General features: G+C 44.4%; 1 protein-coding gene across 2 annotated transcripts in view; it reads left to right on the forward strand.

Moving 5' to 3' along the window:
- The window catches only part of LOC126285078 (trypsin-like), a 160887-nt gene that overhangs the window by 8241 nt on the left and 134774 nt on the right, over positions 1–17872 (forward strand). For both annotated transcript variants that reach the window (XM_049984403.1, XM_049984410.1), the window contains exon 2: positions 11979–12053. In XM_049984403.1, the coding sequence (XP_049840360.1) occupies positions 11979–12053 (75 nt within the window). The remainder of the gene's footprint in view (positions 1–11978; positions 12054–17872) is intronic.

The raw sequence follows: 17872 nt of genomic DNA on the forward strand, positions 1-17872 counted from the left end.
GGCTTACACAAAGGCGATGTACTTGTGGACAATATTATGGAAATAGAAGAGGATGTAGATGAAGACGAAATGGGAGATACGATACTGCGTGAAGAGTTTGACACAGCACTGAAAGACCTGAGTCGAAACAAGGCCCCCGGAGTAGACATTCCATTAGAACTACTGACGGCCTTGGGAGAGCCAGTCACGACAAAACTCTACCAGCTGGTGAGCAAGATGTATGAGACAGGCGAAATACCCTCAGACTTCAAGAAGAATATAATAATTCCAATCCCAAAGAAAGCAGGTGCTGACAGATGTGAAAATTACCGAACTATCAGTTTAATAAGCCACGGCTGCAAAATACTAACGCGAATTCTTTACAGACGAATGGAAAAACTGGTAGATGCAGACCTCGGGGAGGATCAGTTTGGATTCCGTCGAAATGTTGGAACACGTGAGGCAATACTGACCTTACGACTTATCTTAGAAGAAAGATTAAGAAAAGGCAAACCTACGTTTCTAGCATTTGTAGACTTAGAGAAAGCTTTTGACAATGTTGACTGGAATACTCTTTTTCAAATTCTAAAGGTGGCAGGGGTAAAATACAGGGAGCGAAAGGCTATTTATAATTTGTACAGAAACCAGATGGCAGTAATAAGAGTCGAGGGGCACGAAAGGGAAGCAGTGGTTGGGAAAGGAGTGAGACAGGGTTGTAGCCTCTCCCCGATGTTATTCAATCTGTATATTGAGCAAGCAGTAAAGGAAACAAAAGAAAAATTTGGAGTAGGTATTAAAATTCATGGAGACGAAGTAAAAACTTTGAGGTTCGCTGATGACATTGTAATTCTGTCAGAGACGGCAAAGGACTTGGAAGAGCAGTTGAACGGAATGGACAGTGTCTTGAAAGGAGGATATAAGATGAACATTAACAAAAGCAAAACGAGGATAATGGAATGTAGTCAAATTAAATCGGGTGATGCTGAGGGAATTAGATTAGAAAATGAGACACTTAAAGTAGTAAAGGAGTTTTGCTATTTAGGAAGTAAAATAACTGATGATGGTCGAAGTAGAGAGGATATAAAATGTAGACTGGCAATGGCAAGGAAAGCGTTTCTGAAGAAGAGAAATTTGTTAACATCGAATATAGATTTATGTATCAGGAAGTCGTTTCTGAAAGTATTTGTTTGGAGTGTAGCCATGTATGGAAGTGAAACATGGACGATAACTAGTTTGGACAAGAAGAGAATAGAAGCTTTCGAAATGTGGTGCTACAGAAGAATACTGAAGATAAGGTGGATAGATCACGTAACTAATGAGGAGGTATTGAATAGGATTGGGGAGAAGAGAAGTTTGTGGCACAACTTGACTAGAAGAAGGGATCGGTTGGTAGGACATGTTTTGAGGCATCAAGGGATCACAAATTTAGCATTGGAGGGCAGCGTGGAGGGTAAAAATCGTAGAGGGAGACCGAGAGATGAGTACACTAAGCAGATTCAGAAGGATGTAGGTTGCAGTAGGTACTGGGAGATGAAGCAGCTTGCACAGGATAGAGTAGCATGGAGAGCTGCATCAAACCAGTCTCAGGACTGAAGACAACAACAACAACAGCTCAATTATCGCCGCAGCGTGCTCAAGCCATGTTACTGCACTTTCGTGTCTTTCACTCAAACCCGGACATGATGACCAGTTTTTAAGCGTGGAAGTAATAACATGAAGCGCCTCTTCTTTCCACAGCATTTTGTGCTAAGTATGTACTCGCATATGAACGGTGTAATTGTCTGTGACGAGTTTTTGTGTGCTGTAGTTTCGTGTTTGAGTTTTTATGAGTCACTGATCGATATCAAATGTTGGAAGTTGAATTCCACTACCCATACATAGCCAACTACTACAGAACTACTGTAAAGGGGACGCCGACGTTATTGTTTTCGTTCACCTGCAGAACCACACGTTCTCTGTGCTTGGGTCACTATAGAGAGGTTTCTAATTCAACTCGGAGCCTTGTCGTACAGTCTGCTGACCAGCAACAGTGAGCTACCATCTCTCACCTAATTATGGATGGCGTGCTAATATAATAACGCGAGGCAATGATCGTAGCTGCAGCAATTGGTAGACAAAACTGCCACAGCTAATGGAAATTTTAGTCGCATGAATTAAGCGCATACTTCAAATATTCAACAATGTTTTATTAAAATGTATCTAAGTCCTCTACTTTGTTTACCACCCATTGGAACCAAACGTGCCCTGCCACTGTACCTATAATACTCAAAATTGTGGTCTTATTACTCAAAAATTTACCGCGTCAACGAGTCCGCCAAGTTTTGTATATTCTAAAGGAGGGGTAAGTACATTGGCATTTAGTTATCGGAAAATATGTAAGTGCCTGAGACGGACATTATTTCATTTAAATAAGTGTGGAGGATGATATGTGCCGTGGTCACCTTGAAGGCCACACATTAAACGCACACGTCACAAAAAGGTTATGCCTAACCTCGGTTTCAAGAGTTCTGGAACCTGTACAGATACTGGGAACAGAGATCAACATAAACATAATTTCCATCGTTTTTATTGCTCATGAAAACCACACGTTGTATGTTGGACCACCACACAACGAGACCTACAGATATGGTGGTCGAGACTGCTGTAACCACCGGTAGTGCTAATACCCAATAGCACGTCCTCTTGCATTGATGCATGCCTGTATTTGTCGTGGCATACTATCCACAAGTTCATCAAGGCATTGTTGGTCCAGATGGTCCCACTCCTCAATGGCGATTCAGCGTGCGTTCCTCAGAGTGTTTGGTGTGTCACGCTGTCCATAAACAGCCCTTTTCGATCTATTCCAGGCATGTTCGATAGTGTTCATGACTGGAGAACATGCTGGCCACTCTGCTCGAACGATGTCGTTATCCTGGAGGAAGTCATTCACAAGATGTGCACGATGGCAGCGCGAATTGTCGTCTATGATGACGAAGGCGTCGCCAATATGCTGCCGATATGGTTGCACTATTGGTCGGTGGATGGTATTCACATATCGTACAGCCGTTATGGCGCCTTACATGACCGCCAGCGGCGTACGTCGGTCCCACATAATGCCACCCCAAAACAGCAGGGAAACTCCACCTTGCTGCACTCGCTGTCCAGTGTGTCTAAGGTGTTCAGCCTGTTCGAGATGCCTCCAAACACGTCTCCGACATTCATTGGTGAAAAGAACGTGATGCCAATACTTAGCGCTCCATTCAGCATGTTGTTGGGCCCATTTGTACCGCGTTGAATGGTGTCGTGGTATGCAAAGATGGACCTCGCTATGGACGTCGAGAGTGAAGTTGCGCATCATGCAGCCTATTTCTCACAGTTTGCGTCGTAACGCGACGTCCTGTGGCTGTACGAAAAGCATTATTCAACATGCTGACGTTACTGTCAGGGTTCCTCCGAGCCATAATCCGTAGGTAGCGGTCATCCACTGCAGTAGTAGTTCTTGGGTGACGTGAGTGAGGCACGTCATAGACAGTTCCTGTCTCTCTGTATCTCCCCCATGTTCGAACAACATCGCCTTGGTTCACTCCGAGACGCCTGGACACTTTCCTTGTTGAGAGACCTTCCTTGAACAAAGTAAGAATGCGAATGCGATGGAACCGCGGTATTGACCGTCTAGGCATGGCTGAACTACAGACAGCACTAGCCGTGTCCCTCCTTCCTGGTGGAATGACTGAAACTGATCGGCTATCTGACCACCTCCATCTAATAGTCGCTGCTTACGCATGGTTGTTTACATCTTTGGGTGGGTTTAGTGACATCTCTGAACAGTCAAAGGGACTATGTCTGTGATACAATATCCACAGTCAACGTCTATGTTTAGGAGTTCTTGGAAATGGGATGATGCAATACTCTTTTGATATATGTATTTTACACTATGTTGTATGTAATATTGCGGCTAGTGAGGTACTTCTTCTCTTGTTCCATGACAAAACGTGTCCTCACGCTTTATGTTATAGCATTTGGGACACCATACTCGAGTCGCAAGGAAGCACAATAGCATAATGAATACGTTTGAATGACATTATAATAAACCAGATTTGGCTGATTATTAGTTGACTACAGTCAGTTTCGTCGTGGAACGAAAGTTGAATGCCTCCCAAAGGATCACGTCCCGGATGAGCAGAAAATTGTTTGGACATTCAATAGCTGTATGGAACTGTCAATCGTGTGCAACCTTGCAGCGCTAGTATCGTAAAAGCGTCTTGATTATCTCGCACTGTCAGCTAAGTACCGCACACACTGAGATATTGTAACTGATCATTACTGCTACCTCAGCCTAAACGTCCAAGGAAGCTAAAAACTTGTTCACTGCTGCAGTTCATTAAAATGGGTGGCAAGTTGTACACTAGTATTACTAATTAAATACTTGCTTGACATGGAAACACTAGAATAGAAATGTGGAAACGTAATCAGAAATATCCAGTGGCGTTTATTAAGAGTTATGATTCAATATGGAACTTAACTTTGGCAACAGTTTGTTTTTTAGCAATTGATTTCTTCTACTTAATGCAGTGGAATACAAATAACTTTGCAGCCTCTTGGTAGTCTAAGATATTGTCACTATGATGCAAGGTTAGGTTAGGTTAGGTTGGGTTAGGTTAGGTTAGGTTTATGCAGAAACTAGTTTGAGTCTTACACCTCTCCGTAAATAGCGGCTGTTAAGTTGGGACTTCCGTTTTCTCAGTGGAACACGTCGAGCCCTAGTCCTAATAATCGCCTGAAGTGCGCTGAGCAGGCTGCAGACAGTGAACTGTACTGTCTGACTGAAGCGTCGGAACTGGCACTGTCTGCCGCGCGTCATCTTTTCCTCCTGTCGGCGAAGGGATCTCCTTCTCCGCCAGTACAAAGCGGCAGCAACGTAGTCACCGGTTGACAGCGCTCTCTTTAGTGGCTGCCAACATTACTGGCGGACAAATACGATGCACTGATGAGTGCGGCACGGAAGCAGGAAATGATCCACAATTGTCATTGCCACCTGGCAGCTGCTGTTTGGAACTGAGGGCACCAGGTGAGTGTTTGTGCTGCTCTGGTAGCGGCCTCTAGTGGTAGGCAATAGGACGGAAGTCCCATGACGCCGTTACTCATTGTGGACAGGCGGAAAGGCAGACCCATGACGCCGTTACTCATTGAGGACAGGTGGAAGGGGAAGACACTGGGAAAGCTACTACCACAAAGCTGCTGTGATAGGCAAAACTGCTCTTCTAACACTTCACTTGAACACAACACTGTCCAAGGCGTTCTTTATCATTTGCTCGTATTGGTCCCATGATTTACTTGCGTTGGTTCATCAGTTGTACACTGAACTGGAAAAAATCATGGAATACCTCTGAATCACCTTTCGGTCCTCATTTTGCTCGGCATAGTGCAGCAGTTCGACGGAGTGTGGAGTCAACAAGTCGACAGAATTACTGAGATGCTCCTTCTATGGCCATCCATAATTACGAAAGCATTGCTGGTGCAAGGTTTTGTGCACGAATTGACCTCTTGATTACGCTCCGTAAATGTACGACAGGATTCGTGTCGGGAGATCAATTCGCGCGAATTGTCCAGAGTGTACTTCAAACCAAGTCGCGAACCGTTGAAGCCTGGTGATATTGCGCATTGCCATCCATAAAAATTTCATCTTTGTTTGAAAACGTGAAGTTAGTGAATAGCTGCAAATGGTCTCCAAATAGCAGAATAAACATTTCCAGTCAATGGTCGGTTTAATTGGATCAGAGGACCCAGTCCATTCCATGTAGACACAGCCCACCCCATTTCTTTGCGGAGCCACCATCAGATTGCACAGTGCCCTGTTGACAACTTAGGTCTATGGCTTTTTGGGATCTGCACGACAATCGGACTGTACCATTAACCGGTGCCAAATCAAAGTGGGACTCATTTGACAACGCCTTTAGTTGCGACTATATTCCCAGACTGCCATATTTGTTTCAAATGGCTCTGAGCACTATAGGACTTAACATCTGAGGTCATCAGTCCCCTAGACTTAGAACTACTTAAACCTAACTAACCTAACGACAGCACACACATCCTTGCCCGTGGCAGGATTCGAACCTGCGACCTTAGCAGCAGCGCGTTTCCGAACTGAAGCGCCTAGAAACGTTCGGCCACAGCGGCTGGCCCCAGAGTGCCTCATGGACTGTTATCCACCACATGCATTCCTCTCAGATTAATATACCTCATCGCTAGGCGAATTTGGCGCCGTTTCACACTTGCCCACTTGAGTCGCCCAAGAATTGAGGGGCAGTATCTTTCATGGTTACGCTGTAGTTCAACTTCTGTGTTGATTCATGCCATCTCTTCATTTGGGCGCTCCACAGTTCTAAAAAAATTCTAGAAAGCAGCCAGCAGTATGGTGACGCCAATATTTACATTTGGTTCCACGTGTTCTGAGAAGCAACGTGACACCTAGTAATTTATTTAGGGTATTGCCAGATATTTGTAAGTCATGTTCATCGTTTAGCTTCAGAAGAGTTGTCAGATCGAGAATATTACTCGTTTTTGAGTGGGTGACTCGATTTTTCCCGGCACTAACATCGATGGTACACATCAGGAAGGAGTCATGCTGATAAGCGGCAGGGCACGAGCAAATACGTTTGTCTTTAACGATAACGAGCACAACAGGTTTGCATCTCACTGCAGCAAGCATGTGAGTCCCTTACATATAACTTGTGTCAATGCAAATGTATTTCCACTGTATGCTCATGGTCTCCATACTCTGCAGCCAAAATGGAACTGCACCTCTGAGTATTTAAACTACACAGTGTTCACTCGAAATGACTCGAAATGATAGTCACGTATTCTGGTAAAACTTTCCGCATCTTATAATATCAGCAGCACTCTGTTCTGATTGTACTTCGTGCTCTAAACGATCAGTTCCACTTGTTTAACTCCATTCAACACGCAACTAGGTACCACATGTTTACCGATGTTTGCCACATCATCTACATATTTCACAAGTGAATAGATATTTTCGAAGGGGCATGCTATCGCCTAGTCTCTATCAGGTTTCACAGTAACGGTGGTAACATTTTAAACACACATAACTTATTGTAGTCAGTGTCTAATACCTTCGTATAACTCTCAATTTCATGTTTAATTGATGAGACCTCGAACATTCGTGACTCGTATGACGTTATCATCTCAGTGATTCACTAGAGGGAACTCTTCTATCTTTTTCATCAAGCTCCTATCAAATATTTTGTGCCAGTACTCAACATTATAACTTTCTAACATTTTTTTGTCTACGCGTCGACTTCATGTCGCACATACAGCCCCACCGACTCGCTACTCGAAAGAGACTTCCGGGACCGGCGCGCTCTCGACGGCAGTGTCTGTACTATCGATATCACCTATGCAGCACTCTTGCAGCACGCCCAAAATGAGTTGGCAGAATGCCAGAAATTCCGACATGGCGCCGTAATGCGCTACGTCCGAGAGAAACTGATAGTCGTTTCGTACTGCACGTTACGGACGGAAGTCAGAACAATGGCATCTAACACTGGCGGCATTTACACAGTCCAATAACACAACAGAACAGAAGGGAAAGGAACATCACTGACAACGTTTCACGAGAAGGAGAGATTTGACGCTGGTGTAGACTGCGAACGGTAGTGTCGTCTGTTGTAATAGGAAATTATCCTGTTCTCACAGTGCTCCCTCATGTCACAGCAAAGTATTTTGTCCTTTTACGTATATTTAAACTTTATTGCGTTGCCTGCCTTGTTTTCGTGCCATCCGCAAATGTTGCACATTCTTCCTGCGGATGTTCTTTCACAAAAGAGACCAAATGTTTGAAAGTGAAAAATCTGTATCAATTAAAAGTCTGTTTTGTAGTTGAACAGCCGGCCGCGGTGGCCGTGCGGCTCTAGGCGCGTCAGTCCGGAACCCCGCGACTGCTACGGTCGCAGGTTCGAATCCTGCCTCGGGCATGGATGTGCGTGACGTCCTTAGGTTAGTTAGGTTTAAGTAGTTGTAAGTTCTAGGGGACTGATGACCTTAGATGTTAAGTCCCATAGTGCTCTGAGGCATTTCAACCTTTTTTTTTGTACTTGAACAAGAACTTAAATGTTGAGTAAGTTATTTCAACCAAAGGAGGAAAACAGTTTTCTTCCCCATTATTTGCCTCTCAAAATGAAAACCAGATCCAAATGATGAAGCAAAGTCGCGCTGTGCACTCCCTTCCAAGTGCTGTCATTTGTTTTGCAAGAAACTGTTTTCTCGAAAAAATGAGTATTGGTATCTATATGTTTGGACTGCTCTATAACTATTTCTATCAATTCCGAGCAGTGAGCCGGCCGCTGTGGCCGAGAGGTTCTAGGTGCTTCAGTCTCGAACCGCGCTGCTGCTACGGTCGCAGGTTCGAAATCCTGCCACGGGCATGGATGTGTATGATGTCCTTAGGTTAGTTAGGTTTAGGTAGTTCTAGGGCAGGCGATCGCCCGCGTGGCTGCAGTGGGCGAGCCGTGCCGCTTAGCTGGCCGTGCTGACCGCCCTAACGCCAGCCGGCAGATATGTTTGTTCGGCCGTTTTCCGTTCGGGCAGAGGGCGTCTCACAAGTACTTCAACTAGACCTGATTGACCTACAGTGCCATATCCGCCTGAAGGACCGCTTTCTTATGTGTAAAACTTTTGATGACTTTTACAGCTGTCTTCCACGAGAGAATTAGCATCTTTTGCACAAGCACGCGGCCAAAGTTCTCTCAATGTTTGGTTCCACGTATATTTGTGAGCGCTGTTTCTCTCTTTTAAAGCTTGCTAAAACTAAGAACCGCTCATTTCTTGACGATAAAAATTTGACCAATTCCTTGAGGTTAGCAGTCTCACGGATTATTGTACGAAGCCTAGACAAAATCGTTTCCTCGAGATGAAAAACGTGTAAAATTTTAGTTGTCTTGTTTAACAATGTTGACTAAGAATTAAAGAGCTTTATAACCTTAATTCTATTTTAATAAGTTTTCAAACATGTTCATTTAAAATTATTACGTACAAAACAGCAAACTAAGGATCCGATTTCTAAACTCTGAAAAGGGATACAAAAAATTGTAGCACCAAGTATAGCAAAAAATACTTACTTGTAACTATTAACAATAAGAATGAGACTCTATATCCCTTACATAAAATGAATTCTAAAATGGAAAATTTTGTTTACGTTAGACCGCGGGACAGTCCAGCGCAGAGCAAGCTACGCGGTCTCACTCGCTCTGCAGCTCTCTCTCTCTCTCTCTCTCCCTCTCTCTCTCTCTCTCTCTCTCTCTCTCTCTCTCCCTCTCTCTCTCGCTCCTATGGCGACACTAGCGACACACGGTCGCGGCCGGGGTGCTGAACTATATTGTCTTGCACCCGCAAGACGCGGGTGCGCCCGCTGGGCGCAATTCTTGGATGAGCCTGGTCTGGGGGACTGATAACCTCAGATGTTAAGTCCCATAGTGCTTAGAGCCATTTGAACCATTTGAACCGAGCAGTGAATATCTAAACGATGCGATCTTTACCAATAACATCCGTCATGGTTTGTTCTGGGCATTAATAAACTCTACTGTCTTTGTGGTTCTGAGTTCACATTAAACTGTAGGTGCCCCTATAACTGGAAGACTATGTAAGTCCGAACGTCGATGAATGGCGAATTAATACCACCTCTAGCACGATGCCTAGTGGAGCAAATTGCTGCTCAAGCTAACCGTCGGATTAATGACAGCTGTACAATTTCTCTCTCCTAGTCACTCAGTGTTGGTACCATGGTAGTATGCCGACGTTTCGTGAGTCGATGTGTGCCTGACAGCCTCATCGTCACTGTTCAGTATTTGAGTAGGAAACATGATGACATGTAGACATTCCGTACAATGTAGACGCACGATCGTTTGACGATGCCGTTACGTTCCGCAAAAGTCTTTCGATGTTCAGTGTCTGTGGTCCTTCAGACGTTGAAGCACTAACTGCTGTGAGAAATAAGGCGTCACAGAACTGACATATCCGCAACTTTGGTAACAGGGGGCAGCGCCGCAGCGCCAGACTTGATGGCAGGTTGTTCTTATAGTATTCAAAAATTAGACTACTTTTTTTGGTAAAAATCAACAACTACGATCGCTAAAAGACCGTAAGGCAGCACCAGTAATCTATAACGTTTCAAGGTACAGTTCATTGCACTTAAACTTCACATAATAAGGCAGACAATAATTCCTAGTGAGCGTAAAATCAAGACTGTAGCATACATCGCAAGGGTTCCAAAACGTAGTCAAAGGCCATTCTCCGAGAAGTAAACTGGAAATTTGTAGTATGTATAAATATACAATCGAAAACATTATGACCACTGACAGAATAAAATTCCACTTCAGTTGCCGATATTTCCTTTTTGCTGCACGGAAGGGTTCGAAGGCTAAAGCTTCATCTTCAGGTGCCATCAAATAATGGAAAAATAAATGTGTGGCAGTCGGGCCATTGAGAAGGGTCACGCATACGCCAAAGGCGTGAGAGCGTAGGACCAGCATCCGAGGCGTTCTCCTAGGCAGCCAACAAGGCTGTCTCTTTGGTGTTGCTTACAGTGTTAGCAGATCGTACTTCAGTCGATTAGTGGTATGGTTCAGTGACATACAAAGAACAGACAACAAAGAATTAGCAATTCGTTTTCTTTAACATTCGCCAATTCCTATTTTGAACTAATCTCTTCTGTTTTGCTTGTATTATTTGCTTTATCTTGTTTTAGTATTGTGCACACGACAATTAACGTTACTTAAAAACAATAAAACAAGAAAAAGTACAACGTCAGGACGAAAGTGTTTTTGCACAATGACGAAGAGAAATCTGCATTAAGATACTACATCATCGTAATATTTATCGATCTTTGACGCTCTTATTGCCTTAACATCTGATTTGTTGTGCCTTTGAAGTAAAACCGAATTCTTATCCTAACAAGTCAAAAAAATGTGTGTTCAAAAAATGTTTCAAATGGCTCTGAGCACTATGGGACTCAACTGCTGTGGTCATCAGTCCCCTAGAACTTAGAACTACTTAAACGTAACTAACCTAAGGACATCACACACATCCATGCCCGAGGCAGGATTCGAACCTGCGACCGTAGCAGTCACGCGGTTCCAGACTGTAGTGCCTAGAACCGCTAGACCACCGCGGCCGGCTGTGTTCAAATGTGTATGAAATCTTATGGGACTTAGCTGATAAGGTCATCAGTCCCTAAGCTTACACACTACTTAACCTAAATTATCCGAAGGACAATCACACACACCCATGCCCGAGGGAGGACTCGAACCTCCGCCGGGACCAGCCGCACAGCCTAACAAGTCGATACAGAGACCATTAGTTTTCCAAATGTTATCATAAAACTTGTTGGATTATATCTTCTAATGTTTTAATGTGGGTTGTAGGTTATATAATGGGAGGGAGCGGTCGGAAGGAAGTATCCAGCACTGTTAATGCGTTTTTATCGGAGAGTGTCAAAGAAGACGACGCTGAGTTGCTCCGCCATCCAGTACAATACAATAACTTTGACATCTCTTATCTTACTCGAAAAATACATCATTTTCACGTTACTAGCAAGTAGTCGGTGAAACTGAAATTTTTATGACCTTTTGAACTGTTCTACATTTTTCGGGATGGTTCGAAACGGGAAAGTTAAATTTCGAAATTAACATTTAAGTACACCAAACGAGCACTTTTTCAGAACGTCTCCAAAACTAAGTAAAGCCCTCTGAAGTTTGCACAGTCCTCTAAATACTGGTCTTCACACGTCTGAAAATTATACATTACAAAATTACTTTGAAGAGTTACATCCTGAGTGGTTTCCAATGATGTAAGGATGTATAAAATGAAAAAAAAGAAAATATTGGAATGAATCTGTAGTTATAAGATATTCTGAATACTATGCGTACAGTTATATATTTTTTCGGGATGGGGATGTATGTGTGTAACATTAAAAGGAGTTTTGACTGTTCATTGTTCTTCTTTTATAGATAGCCGAGAATACTGCCAAGACCGAGTTGAGAAGTGTGAATGCGATGTAACTGGTAACATACCGCCAACCAAGAGTAAGTAACGCAAAGTATCTCACATGTTGTCAACTGATGAGTAGATGCTTTGAATGAAAGAACTATTTATGTTCACAAAATTCTTGTATAAAAATCATTGTGTTTATCCTTTACTTATTTGTTCGTGGTTATACAGGGTGTTACAAAAAGGTACGGCCAAACTTTGAGGAATCATTCCTCACACACAAAGAAAAAAAATGTTAAGTGGACATGTGTCGGGAAACGCTTACTTTCCACGTTGGATCTCATTTTATTACTTATCTTCAATTCACATTAACAATGGAATGGAAACACACAGTGACAGAACGTACCAGCGTGACTTCAATCACTTTGTTACAGGAATTGTTCAAAATGTCATCTGTTAGCGAAGATACATGCATCAACCCTCCGTCGCATGGAATCCCTGATGCGCTGATGCAGCCCTGGAGAATGGCGTATTGTATCACAGCCGTCCACAATACGAGCACGAAGAGTCTCTACATTTGGTACCGGGGTTGCGTAGACAAGAGCTTCCAAATGCCCCCATAAATGAAAGTCAAAAGGGTTGAGGTCATGAGAGCGTGGAGGCCAAGGAATTGGTCCGCCTTTACCAATCCATCGGTCACCGAATCTGTTGTTGAGAAGCGTACGAACACTTCGACTGAAATGTACAGGAGCTCCATCATGCATTAACCACATGTTGTGTCGTACTTGTAAAGGCACATGTTCTAGCAGCACAGGTAGAGTATCCTTTATGAAATCATGATAACGTGCTCCATTGAGCGTAGGTGGAAGAACATGGGGCCCAATCAAGACATCACCAACAATGCCTGCCCAAACGTTCACAGAAAATCTGTGTTGATGACGTGATTGCACAATTACGTGCAGATTCTCGTCAGCCCACACATGTTGATTGTGGAAATTTACCATTTGATCATGCTGGAATGCAGCCGCATCCGTAAAGAGAACATGTGCACTGAAATGAGGATGACACATTGTTGAATGAGCCATTCGCAGAAGTGTACCCGTGGAGGCAAATCAGCTGCTGATAGTGCCTACACACGCTGTACATGGTACGGAAACAACTGGTTCTCCCGTAGCACCCTCCATACAGTGACGTGGTCAACGTTACCTTGTACAGCAGCAACTTCTCTGACGCTGACATTAGGGTTATTGTCAACTGCACGAAGAATTGCCTCGTCCATTGCAGGTGTCCTCGTAGTTCTAGGTCTTCCCCAGTCGCGAGTCATAGACTGGAATGTTCCGTGCTCCCTAAGACGCCGATCAATTGCTTCGACCGTCTTCCTGTAGGGACACCTTCGTTCTGGAAATCTGTCTCGATACAAACGTGCCGCGCCACGGCTATTGCCCCGTTGTAATCCACACATCAAATGGGCATCTGCCAACTCCGTAATTGTAAACATTGCACTGACTACAAAACCACGTTCGAGATGAGCACTAACCTTCTAAACATTCATGGTGGTGTCTGATTGTACTATATCGTGTCTCCCAACCACTTTCGCGCAACGACACTCTGAGCGTGTTTTTTAGGGAACTAGTTTGAACCTGGGACCTGTTGGTGGTAAGGAGACGCCAGACCACACATGACATGTAGAATTCAGAAGAGTTCAGTGAGACTAGCGATGATATAACCAAATACTAAATGATCTCAGCGTCAGCTCCACTGCACTCCCTGTAAAAGAATCTTAACTCTAACTAAATATAGTGGAAAGGGTTCAAGGCTTTCCTATTTTTAGTTAGCTGGTAAAATAACGTCGAAAAAGCAGTTAAGTTTACCATTGGAAATTTATTCTAATCACAAAACATCGTTTATAAATTGCACTATTGATAAAAGGAAATGTTTTAATACAGGATGGTAAAAACCAACAGCGTTCAACAAAAATGTGAACGAATATTCCCTAAATGGGTTTCCAAGTTCTACAAGCGATCGAAGGATGACCTATGCCATATCACATCTATAATCTAGGTTTAATTTAAGTTTCACAAAAGAGAAAACTATCAAAATGGTCTACAGTGACCCTCAATTATCTTTAATAACTTATCTAACTTGTCGTAAATTACAGTGGCTGATGTGGCTTCTCAATAACTATATAAAAGAAAAATCATCGCGTTTCAGATCTGTTCTTCAAGTGGCAAATGTGAACACCATGAGTTTTAATTAACGATCACCATTAGTTTTACGGAAAAAAGGGGTGTAACAGATGAGACTTCTGCAGTTCTGAGTGAAGCCTTATGCGCTCAAAAATGCGTCATCGCGTGCGTTCATTACCTTGTCGGTGTTTAAGCAGCGTCAGGGCGGCAGCCATCCAGCCCGCCGTCTCGGAACTAACTCTCGAACTTCTCCTTACTACAGTTTACCGAAGTTAGTTTAAAAAAGCTATCTGGCTGTGTTTTCATCTGACCAATCAGGGTCTCAATGTTAACCTTACGCTCCACCTACAAAAATTCTGTCTATCCAATGGGAAACGTTATACTTTTCGTGGTGGGGCAATGTTTTTAAAGTTTGCAACGTAACAGAGACGCTAAAAAGTCTCACGCTAAAACATGCGGGTGGTAGTGACCCTTTTTGTGTTATCGTAAGATCTATACTGCTTTTCTGGAGGGCTCTAGCTTTTAACATGGGCTGGGGGTTGTCCTTGACATACCTGAGACGCGAAAAAGCCTGACGCTAAAACGTGCGGGTTGTATAGTTGTACAGGTAGGCTCGCGGCGTGGGTGCCCAGCCCCTCTCTTTCCTAGTTTAACACGGTTCTGCTCTCGGCTTCTGTCCTCGTTTCTCCCCTCGGAACTGCGTCTGCCTCACGGTGGGGAGGTACGACATGCATTTAGGGATTCTTGTGTTAGTCTGTGGTATTCCATTTGCTCACTCGTTACTCGTATTACTTTGGTTAATTTAATGTCACGATTTATTCGGAGCTATGTGACATACTACTGGATTTGCTTATCATGTCAGGGTTTTCATGTAAGGTGTTGGATTTGCCTGACACCTTACAACCTGTTGATGCTACGTACTGATGTGCTTGATGCTAGTACTGTAGAGCAATGAGTCGCATGTCAACACAACCACCGAAGTCAACATTATCTTCCTTCAATTGGGCCAACTGTCGGTGAATCGAGGAAGTACAGTACATACTGACGAAACTAAAATGAGCTCTAACATGGAAATTAAGCGTTTCCGGACACATGTCCACATAACATCTTTTCTTTATTTGTGTGTGAGGAATGTTTCCTGAAAGTTTGGCCGTACCTTTTTGTTACACCCTGTATTTATGCGGATATTTCTATTCTCCCACCTAATTTTCTTAAAAGCGTGCCACATAAAATTGAAAACAGGTGTTCGTAAATAAAATTCCAGTTTCAAAGCGCTGTAGAAAGAGAATCACTGCTGAGTATAACGGCAAGTTTGAACCACATAGCCGCACGGTTAGAGGCGTCGTGTCACTTATTGTGCGGACACTGACGCCGGAGGTTCGAGTCCTCCCCCGGGCGTGGGTGTGAGTGTAGTTCTTAGTATAAGTTTAAGTAGTGTATAAGTCTAGGGACCGATGACCTCAGCAGTTTGGTTTCATAGGAATTCAAACACATTTCAACATTTTTTGAACTGCATATTAGTGACGCGGGGGAAACGTAATGGGAGAAAAAACCAAAATTTTACCAATAGACTGCGCTCCAAGCGTCTTAAGATAAATGAGGTGACTACAAATAACAAATTAATAGGAATACGACGGCTATGGTTTGAGTTGCACGTTGCACCATCCGTACTGTTCAATGTGCATGACTGCACAAGTTCGGCGTCAATAACTGTGGAAATATTAGGCGAAACAATCCACCACGACAAGGTCATACCACATCTGATGGCAAAAATCGCTCTTTAATTCTCCCAGGGCCAAAAATCACATAAAAAGCAAAACGCCATAGGTTTTTAATTGTCGTGAGACTGATGCAAGACACGTTCAAAACGCTGTCGGCCTTTTTCTGCCAAAAGTTGAAGTCAAGAAATAGCGTGTTCCACAACAGATCCCAGTGTCTTGGGGATCACGTCCAGAATAGTTTCCGCAATGCGTGCCTTCAGTTCAGCTACGTTTATAATTCGAGTACTGTACACAACATCTTTCAGGTAAGACCACAATCAGAAGTCGCTCGGAAAGGTTATCTGGATGGCCAGTCGAGTACCTTCCGCCGCGGAAGTCGAACACGTGGCAGAACAAATGGACGTAGTCAGCCCATAGAAGGTTCCGCCTCCGCAGCGGCTATTCCGCGCAGCGGCTCTCGCGCAGCGAGGGCATCACCGCTAAGCCACGTGCAGACAGCGGCCAATAGCCGCTCCCTCCGGTTTCGTATATAGGGACCCGCTCTGCCCTAGTCCAGCATCCCCCTCACCCCCTGGTTTATCCCATTCTCTCAACCCCCAAACAGTTGCCGCGCCTTTACCGTTGTGTCCCACCCTCTCTCCATCTCGACACCCTCCATTTCTTTTCCCAACACAACATCCACCGTCTACCCCTCCCGGGAGATGAGCTTCGCCCTGACGTCTACCCTTCCTACCAACTCTAACCCCTTCTTCCTGCCTCCTTCTCTGGGCTCCCTCTCCTTCCCCTCCCTCCTCCTGAGCGGCTACCCCCTCCTACTGCCCCTCCATCTCTTGTGCCTCCTTCCAGTGTCTCTGCGCTTCCTCCTGCCTTGTCTTCCCTCTTCCTCTCCCGCCCCACATGTCTCCTGCCTCTTTGTGAACCCACTGATGCCCATCCTCTCTTCATCCCGCTGCTTCCCCAGCTGCCCCTTGATCTCCCCTCCTTTTCCATACTCTCTGACCTTTTCCCTCGGCAGGTCCCACCTGGCAGTTTTATTGTTCGTCGTGTGTGCTCCAAGTGGGTCTTAAGTGTGTTGTTCTGGAGTGTTTTTACAACTGTGGCCGACTTTGAACCTGTGCCTGCGCATTCAGTGTCTTCTCTGTGTTTTAAGAATCGCCAATTGTGGTTTTTAACTTTCTGGTGACTTTTTTTAACTGTCCCCCATGTACGTCTCCATGTCAGTGTATATTTTACCTCCATTTTCTCCCCTTGCTCTGTTTTATGTTCCCCTTTTTCATCTCCTTATGTATGTATCATTTTATTCTTGTTTTAGTTGTAGTATCACTCGGCTGAAGAGCTAGTCCAGCCAGTCTGGTACTCGCTCTGGATTTCGTTTCTATCTCGGCGGTATTGCGTTCTGGTCGTTGCTCGTTGTTGACATTTGCCTGACTCTGGTTCTGAGTGTATTTACGTTTGGTGTTTGGTGTTGTGGTTTCCACAAGCCTCCGTTGTTTATCTCTTCCTTGTTGTGTCACTCATAGTCGGTCATGGTCGGTTGTTGTCAGTTGTCATTGGTCTGTCGTCCGACTCGTCCGGTGTTTACCCGGTAGTACGTGCTCCACCGCCAGCGGCTTCCCTGCCTCGCGGCTGCGATCCGCAGCCCAAGGCGTTCCCGCTGTTGGTTGTGGTTACAACAGCCAGGCTGTAGGGAAATGACGGCTGATAATTCTAGCACTTCCAAAATGCCTCTACGGCAGTCGCTTCACTGGCTGTGCAACGTGAGGTGGAGAGGCACCTTGCGTAAAAATAATCCTGCACGCACATCCACGCTGTTGAAGGGTTGGAATGACGTTGGTGCGCAAGACTGTAATAGCGTTTACCTGTGACACTACAGGTAACAGGGATGGCAGGACTCATCTACTCAAAATGATACGGCCATACAATAAACGATGCGATCACCCGCAACCGCACCCGCACCTTTGCAGAATGAAGAGGTATTGGATGATGTACGTGTGGATTTCCCACTGG

This window comes from Schistocerca gregaria, chromosome 1 (assembly GCF_023897955.1).
Source record: "Schistocerca gregaria isolate iqSchGreg1 chromosome 1, iqSchGreg1.2, whole genome shotgun sequence".
Lineage (NCBI taxonomy): Eukaryota > Metazoa > Arthropoda > Insecta > Orthoptera > Acrididae > Schistocerca > Schistocerca gregaria.